This window comes from Branchiostoma floridae, chromosome 15 (genome assembly GCF_000003815.2).
Source record: "Branchiostoma floridae strain S238N-H82 chromosome 15, Bfl_VNyyK, whole genome shotgun sequence".
NCBI classification, from domain to species: Eukaryota; Metazoa; Chordata; class Leptocardii; order Amphioxiformes; family Branchiostomatidae; genus Branchiostoma; species Branchiostoma floridae.
The window spans coordinates 661,112-675,855 of NC_049993.1; the positions used below are offsets into that span (position 1 = coordinate 661,112).

Genomic DNA, 14,744 nt, shown 5'->3' on the forward strand with positions numbered 1-14,744 from the left:
ACATGGCATCAGCTTTGGGTCAATTGCAACCAACAACAAAGGTTGAAGTCTAAGTGGTGAGGAATAGGTGGTTAAATAAATGACTAAACACACATTGTCAGTCTATACAGAACAATAGACTCTTCATTTTCTTTCCCTTTTTTTTCTTTGACTTTGAAAACAGCTTTGGCTTTCTATGCCACTAGTATCCATTTTTCGATATTTTGTTTTCAAATTACAGCATCCATGTACTCATTTTACAGCTTCTTGTGGTAATGGTCAAAAACAGAATGTACATGTGGTCGTCATTCATATAATGGAATCAACATGGCTTTATGTGTAAAAATGGCCTCTGTTCATAAAATAGAGTCACACAGTGGTATTGTTGAATATGTGACTACTACATGTATACATGTAGGTGCAGAAGTATACAGACATCTACTGCAGTACGTACTTACTGAAGAACAGATGAAAGAAAATGGTTTCCCTCGACCCAGCATGGACAAGCCTGGTTCAGCTCTCCTCTTCAAGGAGCAAACCAAGAAGTTTTCCGACCGTAAGATGTCATTTTACTGTCATTGTCACTATCATTTTCCTGTCCTCTTATTATCATGTGGAATTGCATCAGCCTGTTTTACCCCTGGTCCACAGCCAGGCTCAGAAATAATAATGGACTGTGTTGTGGCCAGCCTGAAATCATTTTCTGTCCCCTCTATTTTGAATCCTATTGAGCGCCTGGGGGCTTCCCCAGAAAATTTTGAAATCTACACCCTCTGAAGCGCTTTTTCCTTCATTTTGAGGTGTAAATTTTCCTGGTAAACTAAGCTCTTCAACAGCATCTGTTTTCATTGGTGAAAAATTACACAAGGGAGACAGTTTTATTATATCGTAACATATCAATTTTTGTCCATCACAGAGGGTGGAATTGGCAAAAAAATTTTTCTGTCCTCAGCTAGGAAATTCTGTCAAAGGATGGAAAGACGGGTGCTGCCCTCGCGAAGCTCAGTCATACAGTTGATGCATACAGGAACACTTTTCCAATGTGATTCCTATGCATGGCTGAGGGAAACAGAAGGGAAAGCCAATGGAATCATAGCTAATTTCCGTGACCAACTACTCCACCCACAGAAACACAAGGCCCTGCCAGCCTGCTGTCAGCTAGATACAGGATGCCCCTTGTGGCCCAGGAGTGCCTCATTGTGATTGATTACCAAGAATCACAAGAGGCACACATAAGATTCACTGTCTCTAATTGGCGAAAAGGAAAGTTGTCCGTTGTATGTCCTCTTAAACAAACATTAGAAGCTCTCTGACTGGGTAAAAAAGGCAGGATACACACAGGAAATAGCTCTCTTTTTGCCTGGTGTGTTTCTCCTGCATTTCTCCTCTGCTTCATCTGTATGACTGAGCTTTGGAAGGGTGGCTACAACCCTGGACTGTGTCCTTCTCAAAACTCAGTTTCAAATTCAATGACAATAAAAGATTTATTCCCCTTGGTTTCTCACCTCAGCTACCATGAAGTCTTGTGCTCGCTGTGGGAAACAGTTCACAGTGTTGAACAACAACCGTTACCTGAAGAGGGATGAATGTGTTTATCACCATGGCAAGCTGTGGAAACGGAGAGGTTTGGCACTTCTACCTCTTATGCCTCATTCAAATTAATGTGTACATGTACCTTTAGAATCCAGGGCTCGAAATACGACCTGCATATGCAGGTTAGTGCAGGTAAAATTGGAGCTGTGCAGGTATTTCTGGTGTCTACCTGCACCTAGCCTGCTATGATGCCGGTGCATGTGGATTGTTCTTAGCTGCATTGACTGTTACCAAATATAAAGTGTAAAAGGAAAAATAGCAATGATTACTAAACAATTTTAGTATGATCCATACTTCCTAAATTCAGAGTGGTGCAGGTAAAATTTGTCAGATAATTTTTAATGTTACCTGCACCAGTGCAGGTATGCCGAAAAAAGTATTTCGAGTCCTGGAATCATTACGTCGACCGATGATGATGATTTATTTATTGATCTTTAGGGTAGTCCCTTCAGTTAACGTGGTAACTGATTTCCAAGGGAGCCCTATGCTGATGATAATCATTATGTTCCATTTTTTGGTCAACAGGGAAAAGGCATTGTAATATAACAAAGTGTTTTCCAAGTGACTGAAAGGTGTTCTGAATCCACTTCTGAACTGAAAGTCATGTGTTAGTCATTGTAGTATGTTCTATAGGAAGTGTCCTACAGTACTGCTGCTTCCTGCTAGGGGGCAGCAGTAATTTATGTGAGTTCACTTTCTCAATTTCTTGTGATTTAAGTGCTTCTGTCACCAATGACACAAAACAACAGGTCTTTATTACTTTAGTTCTTCCCGTACCTTGAGGCACATCAGGCCGCCCTTTTCCTATCTTCCTGAGAAGCAAACAGTGCAAAGTACATAGTATTACAAAAGTTTTCCTAGTGTTTGCTTTTCTACGTCTCAAAATAGATTTCTTGCGATTTGCAGCGCCTGGTTCACTATCACAGGTGGAAATTAACTTAATTTTCTGGCATCGGGAATCAAGAACAAGAAGTACAGTACATGTACTACTTGTAATATTCAATGTTCAATAACAACAGAAGGGTCACCGTGTATATTTTGTACAACAGACTGTTCATCTAGTAATTCTCTTATGGCTGATGGTAGTCAGGAAATGTTGAATTTTTGTGGCATAAGCACTTTCCCAATATTGAAGTTTGTGGTAATGATTGCCATTGTTGGTAGTAGAATGACGTGTTGTTGTGTGTTTGTGTCCCAGTGGCAGGAGGTTTTGAGTCCAGATACACCTGCTGTCAGGGCGACGCCCAGGCTGATGGCTGCTGTACAGGAGAGGTAGGTTGATTTCTACACCCCACACTGACTTCAGGAAAATAACATCATTCCACAATGTCAGTGCCAATTTCAATACCAATTTAGCAAAGGAACAACCCATCATTTTTTTGGTTTCTGTCTATTTTATGTTATACTTTTTATGTCATGTAGACCACCATTATACATCATGTATGCTGTGTGTTTTGTATGGACTCTAATAACCTGCTGATAACAGAATGATGTGATGCTGCATCAGTAGTAAAATGAAGTAGTTTTTTATATTGTCTTTTTTGCCGATTGTTCAGCTGCATGTATGGGACTCTAGGAAGGAGGATCTGGACGGATATGTCACCACCTTACAGAAGTCACCTACAGAAGACCCGGGGGTGTTTGCATTGGACTGTGAAATGGTATGTCATAAGAAATCATAGTCATAACAAATAGACAGTGGAAGGATTTTATGTTATGATATATTATATATTGGTTATCAGCTGCATTTACATGTACATGTAGGTAGAAAAAAATGTCAGTACCAACATTGTATTTGCTACTTTTATAACTTTATGATTACTTGTAGTTTTCACTCCAATTGAAAGTGCAACTTTGCCACTGCCCAATAGACTTGTTTGGTGATTTCTGTCATGAAAAGCTATTTTGCAGGCAGACAGTGCTGCATGGAAAATTGTAACAACCTTGTAACATGTAGCAATGGATAACAGATAATCTAATAGGATATTTTTGATGATATGTCTTTTCATCAGTTTGGAATGACCAATTCATGTGATGACACATTTAAAGGCGCCCAGAGCAGTTTTTAGAGCATTAAAATCAAAAATATTCTGGATGAGACAATCAATACGATATTGACATTTACTTCAACATACTAGCACATTTGTATCATTATTTCGTACTTTCAGCGTTTTAAAGGACGCACATACAAGCCACAAACGACCCCTTTGATTTATTGGATCCTTCAAAATAAGTCAGCACAGGATCGAGCCACTTAGTAACGGTTTCCCGTCGGTGATTTTGGGGGATTTTCGAACGCGTGAGGTCACTGAGAGATTTGAATCTGATTCGTGTGTTCGTAAGTCGAAACCTGATTCGAACAAGTGACGATATCTCCGGAAGTGTTTGGGACTCATTGGTCATGTTTGTGAGGGTTCCAAAATTTTGAAATAATGGCTGCCCCAGTGGCGCGGGCAGCGCTCAGATTTTCAATAAGATCTCATCACCCAACAACGTCTTATCTTTGCTCAATGAAGGTCGATATGCAAAGACATATCCTTTATCAGTTAGAGTATAAATACTCTATCAGGCAGAGTATAAATATAGAGTATTTATACTCTATCAGAGTATATATCGTCCTTCATGCGGAGTATACATGTATATCCTCCAAGTTGCTGGACAATACTCTATTTCATTATATATCCTCGGTTAGGCTCTATTTCATTATATATCCTCGGTTAGGCTGGATTAGTCTTGATTTGTTTGAGCATATATCCTCATCTTTTTGTTATTATTTGAAGAAAGTTTCTTAAAAATGCAAAAACCAAGTCATGAAGGCTGCATTTTAATGAAAAGAAAAGCTTAATTTTTGTGTTTTGAAGCCAAAAAAAAGGATTAAAATGGATTTTCCCTTATTATTTTGGATTCTGTTCATGATTGTTATTTAACCTTACTGTGTGTAAAAAGACTTGAAAATTGAATTTGAAGAAACGAAAAAAATTGCTCTGGGTGCCTTTAATATAATGTAATTGTTGGTACATATCAAGCCACATATCTGTCCAGAAAAAGATACTGTCTTACAAAGCTGCTGTATTTGTACTTCCATCCATGTCAGTGTTACACATACGGAGGGATGGAGCTCACCAGAGTCTCTGTGGTCAACTGGTCAAACAAACTTGTATATGAGACCCTGGTCAAGCCTGAAAACAAAGTTATTGACTACAACACCAGGTAAGTCACATGTTAGATCATAGCAAAAGATGCTGATATTGATTAAGGTGCTTATGACACCAAAACACATTGTTTCTCCTCTGTATGTACATTTATCCTGTACCTATCCTTTGCTGTCTCCCCTGTATGTTCATTTATCCTGTACCTACCCTTTGCTGGTCTCCCCTGTATGTTCATTTATCCTGTACCTAACCTTTGCTGTCTCCCCTGCATGTTCATTTATCCTGTACCTAACCTTTGCTGGTCTCCCCTGTATGTTCATTTATCCTGTACCTAACCTTTGCTGGTCTCCCCTGTATGTTCATTTATCCTGTACCTAACCTTTGCTGGTCTCCCCTGTATGTTCATTTATCCTGTACCTAACCTTTGCTGGTCTCCCCTGCATGTTCATTTATCCTGTACCTAACCTTTGCTGGTCTCCCCTGTATGTTCATTTATCCTGTACCTAACCTTTGCTGGTCTCCCCTGTATGTTCATTTATCCTGTACCTAACCTTTGCTGGTCTCCCCTGTATGTTCATCTATCCTGTACCTACCCTTTGCTGTCTCCCCTGTATGTTCACTTATCCTGTACCTAACCTTTGCTGGTCTCCCCTGTATGTTCATTTATCCTGTACCTAACCTTTGCTGGTCTCCCCTGTATGTTCATTTATCCTGTACCTAACCTTTGCTGGTCTCCCATGTAGGTACATTTATCCTGTACCTAACCTTTGCGTATGTCCCCTGTAGGTTCAGTCCTATAAAGGAAGAGGACATGGATGGTATAGAGACCAGCATAAGGGATGTCCAGGCAGTGTTGTTGAGTATGTTCAGTGCTGATACTATACTTCTGGGACACAGTCTAGAGAGTGACCTTTTATCACTCAAGGTAGGATTTCAGTTTGTCCTCTCATGATGTTAGTGTATCATATGGGGGGGGGGCTAATTATATGAGTAAAAAAACTGGATCAAAATGAAAATGACTACCTACCCAGCATATACAAAACCCAGACAAAGTTTGACTGTCTAATTTTTTCTTAGTAGCGAGAATTGCATGCAGAGTGAATTTCCATAAACATTACAGTCACTGTATGTATTGTTTGCTTCCAATGTTAAACATTGCTCTCATTGAGATGACCTCTATTTCAGATGTGAAATATGTATCATGATTTTTCCTCTGCCCAGATCATTCACAGTAAAGTAGTGGACACCTCTGTGGTTTTCCCCCATAAGATGGGCCCGCCCTTCAAGAGAGCTCTTCGGACTCTTATGAATGAATTTCTGCAGAAAATCATACAGAATGATGGTAGGTCCACAGGAACTTCTGTGTGATGCTATGTTTGTCATGTTTTATATGTTTGGGTTACTGAATTTCAAGAACTAATTTACATCGTTGTATCATACAAATGTAGATACCAATTATGAAAATTGTGTAAATAGAAATGGCAGATGAAATGTTTTAAAATGCAAAATTAGCACATTCTTCTAGACGCAGATTCAAACTTGCATCCTACAACTCCACTCAGCTATTTGGGCATTGCCACTATCCAGCTGTCAGTCAGGCAGAGAAGCTTTGTGTTGTCCATAAGAAAAGCTTGTACTAAGTAAGGGAAGCTCAGTCGTCAATAAACATACCACAATGTTCCACAAACTAAAGGCGGTTTGACATTTAATACTTTGTCCAAACTTGTTTATCAGGTACAAAATTTGAGATCCATAGGATCTGAGTGTAGATCACTGCATAACAGAATACTTGCAAACATAGTTACGAACAGAAACCATCATCTTGTTCATCAGTCTGCATGCCATATTGACTATTTGAAATCTTCGGACTGCAGACTGATTGGTTTGTGCTAAATAAGGCAAGCTCATTAATATTGATAAGCACCTCAGGTGCAATGTTAACAAGCAGGGTGATTAAGCAGGGGCAAATCTAAAGGAGTTTCTTTGCTATGGGTTGAGCTTGGCATATGAGAATGTGTTGTTTCCAGGTGAGACCCGTTGTTCCCTGTTGTGTTCCCACAGTTGGTGGCCATGACAGTAAGGAAGATGCCGTGGCCTGTGTGGACCTGATGAAATGGCGCATCAAGGAGGACATCAGGAGCAGCAAGCTGTAAACCTTTATCCAACCAACACTTCAAATAACTCAGACTTACCCACACTTCTGGCTGACACAGAATGGACCTGTCTGTTGCTATTTCTGGAATGTGAAGCTGAAGTCATGTGACTGCAGCAGTGGTTGGCAGGTGCCAGATCACCTGTGTGTGGTGGAATGTGCTGGGATGTGTGCAGCCTTCTACGCTCTGTTGCTGCAGTCACATGATTGAATCAAAATATTTGCAAGAAAAAGAAAATACAGACCTTTTTAAGAACAACTAGAATACAGCTGCTCGTCAATTTTGCAAACATTACACTCTATACTATGAAATTTCTGCCAGGCTGGATAAGTATCCCATGATGGATAAGTAGATCTTCCACAGCCAGCAACTCTCAAACTCTCACCCCATTACTACATGTACCCCCATCCCCCCTCTCTCCAGACACACACACACACAGCCGACTCAGATTTTGTTGAAAGTCTTGTCTATGGTACATTCTTTCTGGTTTGAGTTGTTTGATGACATTGTTCTGCACACAGCTAACATAGTATTACATGTACTTTTACAGTCAATCTGGCTCACAGAGTACAGAACCTACTAACAGAACAGTACAGTATGGAAATGTTCCATTAATTCTACTGAAAGGATTTTTATTGCACCAATAAGACTTTCCTTCAGTAATACCGCTCCTTTTCCTGTATAAGCAATTGATAATAAAAATTTGAAAAATGAAATCAATTCACACATTTTATGGTTACTTGAATGTGATGCAGAGATACCTTTTCTTACTAATATAACATTCTAGAATCTGTTAGTCTGGGAGTTAGTTATACCAAATAAACTCATCCTCACTGGTGTACAGTCTGGAGATCTTTGTTTCTCAGATGTTTTAGTTTGAACAGTGTGGACAAAAGTGCCGAGGTGAATCCCCCCCCCTCCAATCTTACTGTTCTGTACTTGGTGTTGACAGTGACAGTACATTGCCCTCAACTTATATATTATACATGTGCCACTATTTGGAAGTTTCCAAGGCCCTGTACACAGAAAAACGGTTGCCTGTCCACGAACATAATTGCCAGAATATGCATGAACATGTATGCATGGTCCTACATTGTAACAAGAAGAACTTTATTGCACGACAATTGTACATGATACGATGTATGGCAACAACTAATTCACACAGTACAAAATAGATGCATAGAATAAAACTTAACATCCTAATTAACATAACGATAAGGGCTAATACAAGTCTTTGATATAGTGTTACAATTGAGTTGGGCTAATCATGAGTTTCAGTATTCTTTCTATGATAGCAAAGCAGTCTTTGCTATATTTGACTATCTTTGCATTATGGGAGTTGTGACATTTACAGATATACACAAATCTGTAGCATCAAGTCTCTTTAATCGTTTGTACTTCATTCGAGAAATGTGACTAGCTCATTACACAAATTAGCATCATTCATTCCATTATAAAGTGGGCAGAATGGACAGAACCTTTGGTCAGGGGCTACATTGTAGTATCTGCCTGTGTCAATGTTCTATGTATGGCTACTGATTCTTTATAATAACTGAGTTATTGCTTTTCGAATTTCAAAATTATCTATATCATAAATGTATAATTGGCGAACAATAGCGTTGACCACTATCAGAATAAGAGACGAACAGGATATTAGCCAATCAGATGGAGAGGTACACAGGACATTGAACAATCAGAAGGAGAGATACACGACGTAAGGCTAGCTAATCAGAAGGAGAGATACACAGGACAGTGGGCCAATCAGATGGAGAGATACACAGGGCATTAGCCAATCAGAAGGATAGGTACACAGGACATCAGCCAATAAGAAGGAGAGATACACAGGACATTAGCCAATCAGAACGTGAGATACACAGGGCATTGAGCAATCAGATGGAGAGGTACACAGGACATTATACAATCAGAAGGAGAGGTACACAGGAAATTAGCCAATCAGAATAAGACAAACAGGACATTAGCTAATCATGATCAGATGGAGGATATCAGCCAATAAGAAGGAGAAGTACACATGGCATTGAGCAATCAGATGGAGAGGTACACAGGACATTAGCCAATTAGAAGGAGAGGTACACAGGACATTGAACAATCAGAAGGAGAGATGCGTATCTGCAGAGTAGAGTACATTTTAAAAACGATTTGACTTGCCTATGCTATAAATATAATGTCGCAAAATATTGTGAATTTGGGCTAGGCTTCTAATATACCAAAAGCACAAATGAAAAATATCAACTGCATTTGTAGAAAAAACGGAGAACTGTGTTTACATGCACTAGTGTCATACAGGAATTTGTATCTCTTATACATGTATGTGCCAGTTTCGATAGATAAAATAATAGCGTTAATGTCCCACCTGTTACACGGTGTCATAACTCATGGTCCTTTGCTATAACTAGTAATAATTGCCAAGAATTAACTTTCTGAAATTATGAAATATATCGCCATGACATATACATCGTTATTGTAGATATTGATATTTATCAATAAATAGCTTCTAAACCTTTACAATTATGTTTAATTTTTACAGGATATTTTAACCTGATTTCACGAACCAAGTTTCCAATGACAATGCAATATCATTCCAAGCACATAGATTTGTGTAATATACAATCATGAAGATCCATCCACAGCTTCTCGAGTTCTGCCGATAACATACATACACGTCTACACCACAAACAAACAAACAAACAAACAAACATCTACTCCACCATGGCACAACCAAAAACGTACACCGTGACCTTCGTGGCGACATTTCTTTCCGCTTCCACATAAGAACGTGATACATTCCGTTCGATAGAAAAATTCCACTAAATTCCTGGAGGAGATGACGTTAACGATAGTTCACCTTTATCCGCAGGGTGTCCTATATCCACCGTATTTAACAATAGGATATCTAGGGATAACAAGCCGACGGTTTCAAACTGCAATTTTTCTTAAATACTGCAGTTTGAAACCCCCGTCCGTCGACGTGACATCCCTGAATACCCCACTTTTAAATAGTACGGATAAAGGTCACTCCGTGGATAAAGGTGAACTAACGTTAACCAGAACCGTGTATAAATACAAAACGCATGTGAATATGTCCTCCCGGCGTTAACATGTCCACCAGCCAGTTTAGCGAAGCGACTGACAAAACGTACCAACCAGCCGGAGTCTCTGCTTACAGAGTAGTCCGACCGGTCCACTGTTTAACACAGATGGACTCTTCCAGTGTTACAGGATTTGCCGCAATTTACCGGAGTTTTGATACCTGGCTCTATCTCATTTGTGTCTGGGGAATTTCGGAAATATTCCCCGCCCAAACACCAGTTACTTAAGGACTATGCGCGGATTAGCTTAAATCCCTCATAACAGCACGGCTCTGGCGGGTGAATGTTCACCTAACCAGGGTCACCATGGCGACGCAGACGATACGAGACACGAACAATTATCTGGGCGGTGCACCGTGCCGCAGTGAAAACATCGCCGATCAACGTTTACTTTCTTCGTCCCCGCACGCCGCTGACGTGCTGGGATTACCTTTTGACAGCCTATCGGGACGGATAAACTATAATACTGAGGGATCAGGGCAGGCTCAGGGCTTCATTTGGCACCAGGTGAGACTTCATACAAACACTTTTGTTTTCTGACACTGAATAGAACACCGAGAAGTCTGACTGGCCGTCGCTTGACATCCACAGACAACATTGTATACCGGACAAGGGAGGAGCTGACTTGATGTCTTTTAACACCTCCTTACGAAACAATACAGCTGTAATCACAATTTGTGTCTACCACACTTTTCTGTGTGAGGGGTGTTGTAAAGCCAATATCCCAGAGTAGCCTCTACCACTGTACCAGGCTTCGCAGGACGGTGGTCTAATTGTAGAAATTGGACAGGTAGAATCATACTTCATTACTTGCAGTGCAATAGGGGAGTCAACCGGCCAGAACAATCATTTCCTCACTACGTAGGTCGCAAACTGTTCCCTAGTACTCCCCTGGCCGGCTTACCTCTATCTGTTCCATTTCTATGGTTGTCCCAGCGATCTATGGAGTCTGGTAGAGACTAATTCCGAGAACACTTTCGTCCACAGGTGCTCACAGGTTGATCACACCTGATTTCCCCCACCTAACCTGCCCAGCATGTCCAGTCTCCGGCCCGATATCTACACTCTAACAACTCTCCGGAAGCTGTCGGCATCGTCCGTGCGGACTCACGCCTCCAGTACGCAGTCATCTGGCCGCGGGGCCGCACCGACTGCAGACGGGCGCCGAACTCAGGTCATCGTCGAAAACACGTACAGAACGGAGCCTGATGCCAAATTCCCCGTGCGGAAGGTTCGGGAGATCATCAAAGACGTGTTGGAGTCACGACTGGAAGAAGAGCGCTACAAACCTGAAGAAAGCAACGAACTAGCCAAGGAACTGACTGAGGTGGGAGTCACTACATGTTGTATGTTTCATAACATTGTTCTACGCAATGTCTAGAATAACTATCAACTAGCTGGGCGGAGAGTGGGTGGAGTTGGCACAAACACGGCCTGTCTGCTTCATTAAAAGGCCATTCATCATAAAATGACTGTCTTTTGTCTGCATGGCGATGTGATGAGCTGTAATTAACAAGCCAGGCCCCGGGCTACATTACTATCAGAATACACTTACGAGTTTGTTATTACAGTACTATATGGTGATTGATTGGGTGATTAGTTTCTGTATCCCTACAGTTGAAATAACGTGGGTTAAGTAAACTTTCTTTTTTAGATTCAATCCCTATTATAGAGTTTCCCCCTTGTTTTGATGTGGTAGACATGTGTTCACCGCTGCAACACCCAATAACTTATGGACCATTCAGTTCCTCACTATGGTCTGCAATTATGATTTTTCAATAAAGGTTTAAAAAAATGGTCTGCAATAAATATGAGGCGTATGTACAAGTCCGTATGACTTCGGTATTAACGTTTTTGCTTATTAATAGGTAAAATTTGCGGAAATAATTGTTTTTGCTTTGATCCATCAATGTGCAGCTGGGTTAAATAACCGAAAATACTCCTTGGCCCCAAACTTCACTCTGCTTTTATTTGGGTGACATTATCACCCATATGTCACAGGGGCAGTAGCCCTGCCCAGTAAAGCTTAGGTCACATTTCCGAACCGGGGCCCGGCCGAGCAGCTTTCGGGAGCGAAAAGAATGATATAAAATACATCAAAATACACAAAATATCAAAATAAGTTTCATGGGCATGATTTGTGTATGTTTCTAGGTATACATTATAATTTTTCGTTTCTTAAACCATCCTGGCCGGACCCTGGTTTGGAAATGTGACCTAAGCCTAACAGGGCGCTTTAATTGGTTAATGCAAGATCATGACCTAATCTGCAACATTTGTATCTAAATTTAGTAAAGTCGTGTTGATTTGATTATATAGATGACATCCCCTGGGAATCCAATAACTGATGGGAGCTTGCGAATAGATTTCTAAAAAGTTTTACCATGCAAAAAAGTTGCCTTTATTATGAAATCTAAATTCAGGTCAGGAATGTTGAACGTATGACTGAACACACAGAACATACTATACTGAACAATAGATTCTTTTTTTACATCGTCTTTGGCCTTACATATGCTTATTTTGAAGCTGCTTTGTATCATTTATAGTATGGTTGAAAACGTATTATTTCATTTTTTGGAAAACTTGGCGGCCGAAAATCGCTGTGCGCGCGGATGTTATCTATATAATCAAACCGACATTTACCACTTTTGTTCCAGTTCTTTATTTGCGTCGGTGTTTCTGTTGTGCAGGTGATAAAGGAGCGAGTGAAGGCCTTGCGGGTGCCCAGGTACAAGCTGGTGTGTTTTGTCCAGCTGGGCACAGGGAAGAAGTCCGAGGTACAAGTCTCGAGCCAGTGTATCTGGAACCCAGACATAGACACTTACGCGGACTTCACCTTCAGAAACCACCACATGTTTGCGGTAGGGATAGTCTGGGGGATGTACTATGAATAGTTATGTAAAACGGTGACGAGAAGGTTGCTAGTGTGTTTTCGGTTGTGCTATGGAGGAGTGGCTGTGGACGTACATGTATGTGGAGATAACTAAAAAAGCTGTATATTAAATCTTGAATCTCAGTTTATCTGACTGGTAGATGGGTGTGAGTCGAGGAGACAAAGGTTTGAATGAATGAATGAATGAATGAATGAATGAAGACCTTTATTGTACATTCATACCCACTGGGTTTAGTACAGGTCACAACCAATGATACAACATGATACAATGATACAATGAATCTACACTACTTAAGGATCGTATTCTACTGCGTACATTCGGCTTCTTCTCGTTTCTTTGTGATATTGAAAATGTAAGAACAGATATGCTTTATAAGTAAAGGTTTGTCTAGATTCATAAGGAATATAAATTTGTCTATATTACTTAGTTGTATGAAGTGGGGGGACATGGATTCTATTAGTCTGTAGAGTTCAGCTCTCTCTTTCTTGTACAAACTACATTCTACTACAAAATGATGTTCGTCTTCTAACTTATCTAGATTGCAGTATCTACATATTCGTTGTTCTAGAGGAGTGCGGTTATGTCTTCCGGTTTCGATGACGGGCATCGTCGCTGCTTCCTGTGGCGCTGCAGCCGAACTTGTATGTTTTGTGTGATGAAAACTTTGTATGTACCTGGTTACAAACAAACATATCAATTTCTTTTGTTCTGTGTCACGTCCACTGTGTTGTTGGCTATTTGGTAACTTGTTTGAGATATATCCAGGGCTATCTAACATGTTACGGTCCTGTTTGAGATGTATTTTTCTGGCAAAATAAAATTATCTAAACCTGAACTTAAATTTGTTCTGATGTCATCGGAAGTTGTACAATATACCTTCACGTTACACTTTGTTTATCTTATTCCGCCCAGACGTTTTATACCTCATCTCTCTTGAAAAGCAGAACACTCTTCTTTCTACCAAAAGTTGATCTGAATAAACTCAAACCGTCTTGGCACAAAAATGTTCAAACTACATGGTCGATGGAAAGACTGTCACGAAGAAGGGAGTTGCCCAAGAAGATAGAGGAAGAGCATACTGTAACAGTATCTTAAGATGGGAGTCATTGCAACTAATCATAACATGGTCGAGGGAGAGGCCAGAGTCCAAAAAGGTTAGACCCTTTAGCCGGCTCTGCGAGTCAGGATATTTGGGGGCTTATAATGTGTGTTCAAAATTCATTTTAGCTCTATCTTTTGTTGTGGACTATCTCTGGTTGCTCATTTTAGCCTATAATTATACCCTACGGTGCCTTAGAGATAGTATCAAAGCTGGCCAAGGTGTTTAGCGGCACTTAGATGGTATCAAAGCCGGCAAAGGAGTATAGCCGACCAAAGGGAGTCAAACGGGCACCAAGGCCGGCTATACTCCTTGGCCAGCTTTGATACTATCTCTAAGGCACCGTAGGGTCTGCTTGGAGACTAGCTCATTTTACCTACGATTTACCTGCAATCATCTGCGAGTGACATGTTTACACTATTGCGTCTAATTATGACGACATGCCAATCCACATGCGATTGCGGCATACGGAGCATAGAGATATAACGTTAGGTGCGAACACTCAACGCACAAAGTGATCACAAGACTCTGTTGGCAGTGTTGCTGGAGGTTACCATCCAGTCACAGAGTAATAAAGGAGGGCGCTCCGTGTTTCAAGTGTGGCAACTAAATATTGTCCTTTCCAAAACAAACGTTTAACGTGTCTGTGCTGAGGCCAGGCTTGACACGTCCAGCTGTCAGCAGAGAGAATGACAAGCCGTGCTGTGCAGCACGTTCTGTTCCACGGCCCGGTTGTGTGTAGATGCAAGTCCATGGGTTGTAGCTAT

The 14,744-nt window shown here is 40.7% G+C and overlaps 2 protein-coding genes across 3 annotated transcripts in view; both read left to right on the plus strand.

Moving 5' to 3' along the window:
• LOC118431933 (RNA exonuclease 1 homolog) overlaps positions 1-7,727 on the plus strand; it is an 18,069-nt gene extending 10,342 nt beyond the window's left edge. The window contains exons 10-17 of the mRNA XM_035843378.1: positions 398-535; positions 1,490-1,603; positions 2,771-2,844; positions 3,129-3,233; positions 4,667-4,782; positions 5,511-5,649; positions 5,946-6,066; positions 6,786-7,727. Of these exons, the coding sequence (XP_035699271.1) occupies positions 398-535; positions 1,490-1,603; positions 2,771-2,844; positions 3,129-3,233; positions 4,667-4,782; positions 5,511-5,649; positions 5,946-6,066; positions 6,786-6,877 (899 nt within the window). The 3' untranslated portion in view covers positions 6,878-7,727. The remainder of the gene's footprint in view (positions 1-397; positions 536-1,489; positions 1,604-2,770; positions 2,845-3,128; positions 3,234-4,666; positions 4,783-5,510; positions 5,650-5,945; positions 6,067-6,785) is intronic.
• Positions 7,728-10,049: 2,322 nt separating this feature from the next.
• LOC118431931 (tctex1 domain-containing protein 1-B-like) lies at positions 10,050-13,000 on the plus strand. Of its 2 annotated transcripts, none has more exons than XM_035843376.1 (3): positions 10,050-10,491; positions 10,972-11,311; positions 12,675-13,000. In XM_035843376.1, the coding sequence occupies exons 2-3, from the start codon at positions 11,021-11,023 to the stop codon at positions 12,876-12,878; spliced, it is 495 nt and encodes a 164-aa protein (XP_035699269.1). In that variant the 5' UTR covers positions 10,050-10,491; positions 10,972-11,020; the 3' UTR covers positions 12,879-13,000. The 2 variants fall into 2 exon arrangements, with proteins under 2 accessions (XP_035699269.1, XP_035699270.1); XM_035843377.1 differs by lacking the exon at positions 10,050-10,491 and adding an exon at positions 10,534-10,774.
• Positions 13,001-14,744: the final 1,744 nt, after the last annotated feature.

Bases quoted from the DNA above. Each gene is read 5' to 3' on its own strand.
- LOC118431931 (XM_035843376.1), top strand. From the start codon at position 11,021: ATGTCCAGTCTCCGGCCCGATATCTACACTCTAACAACTCTCCGGAAG. The intron at 11,312-12,674 runs GTGGGAGTCACT...TCTGTTGTGCAG, and splicing joins TAGCCAAGGAACTGACTGAG to GTGATAAAGGAGCGAGTGAA.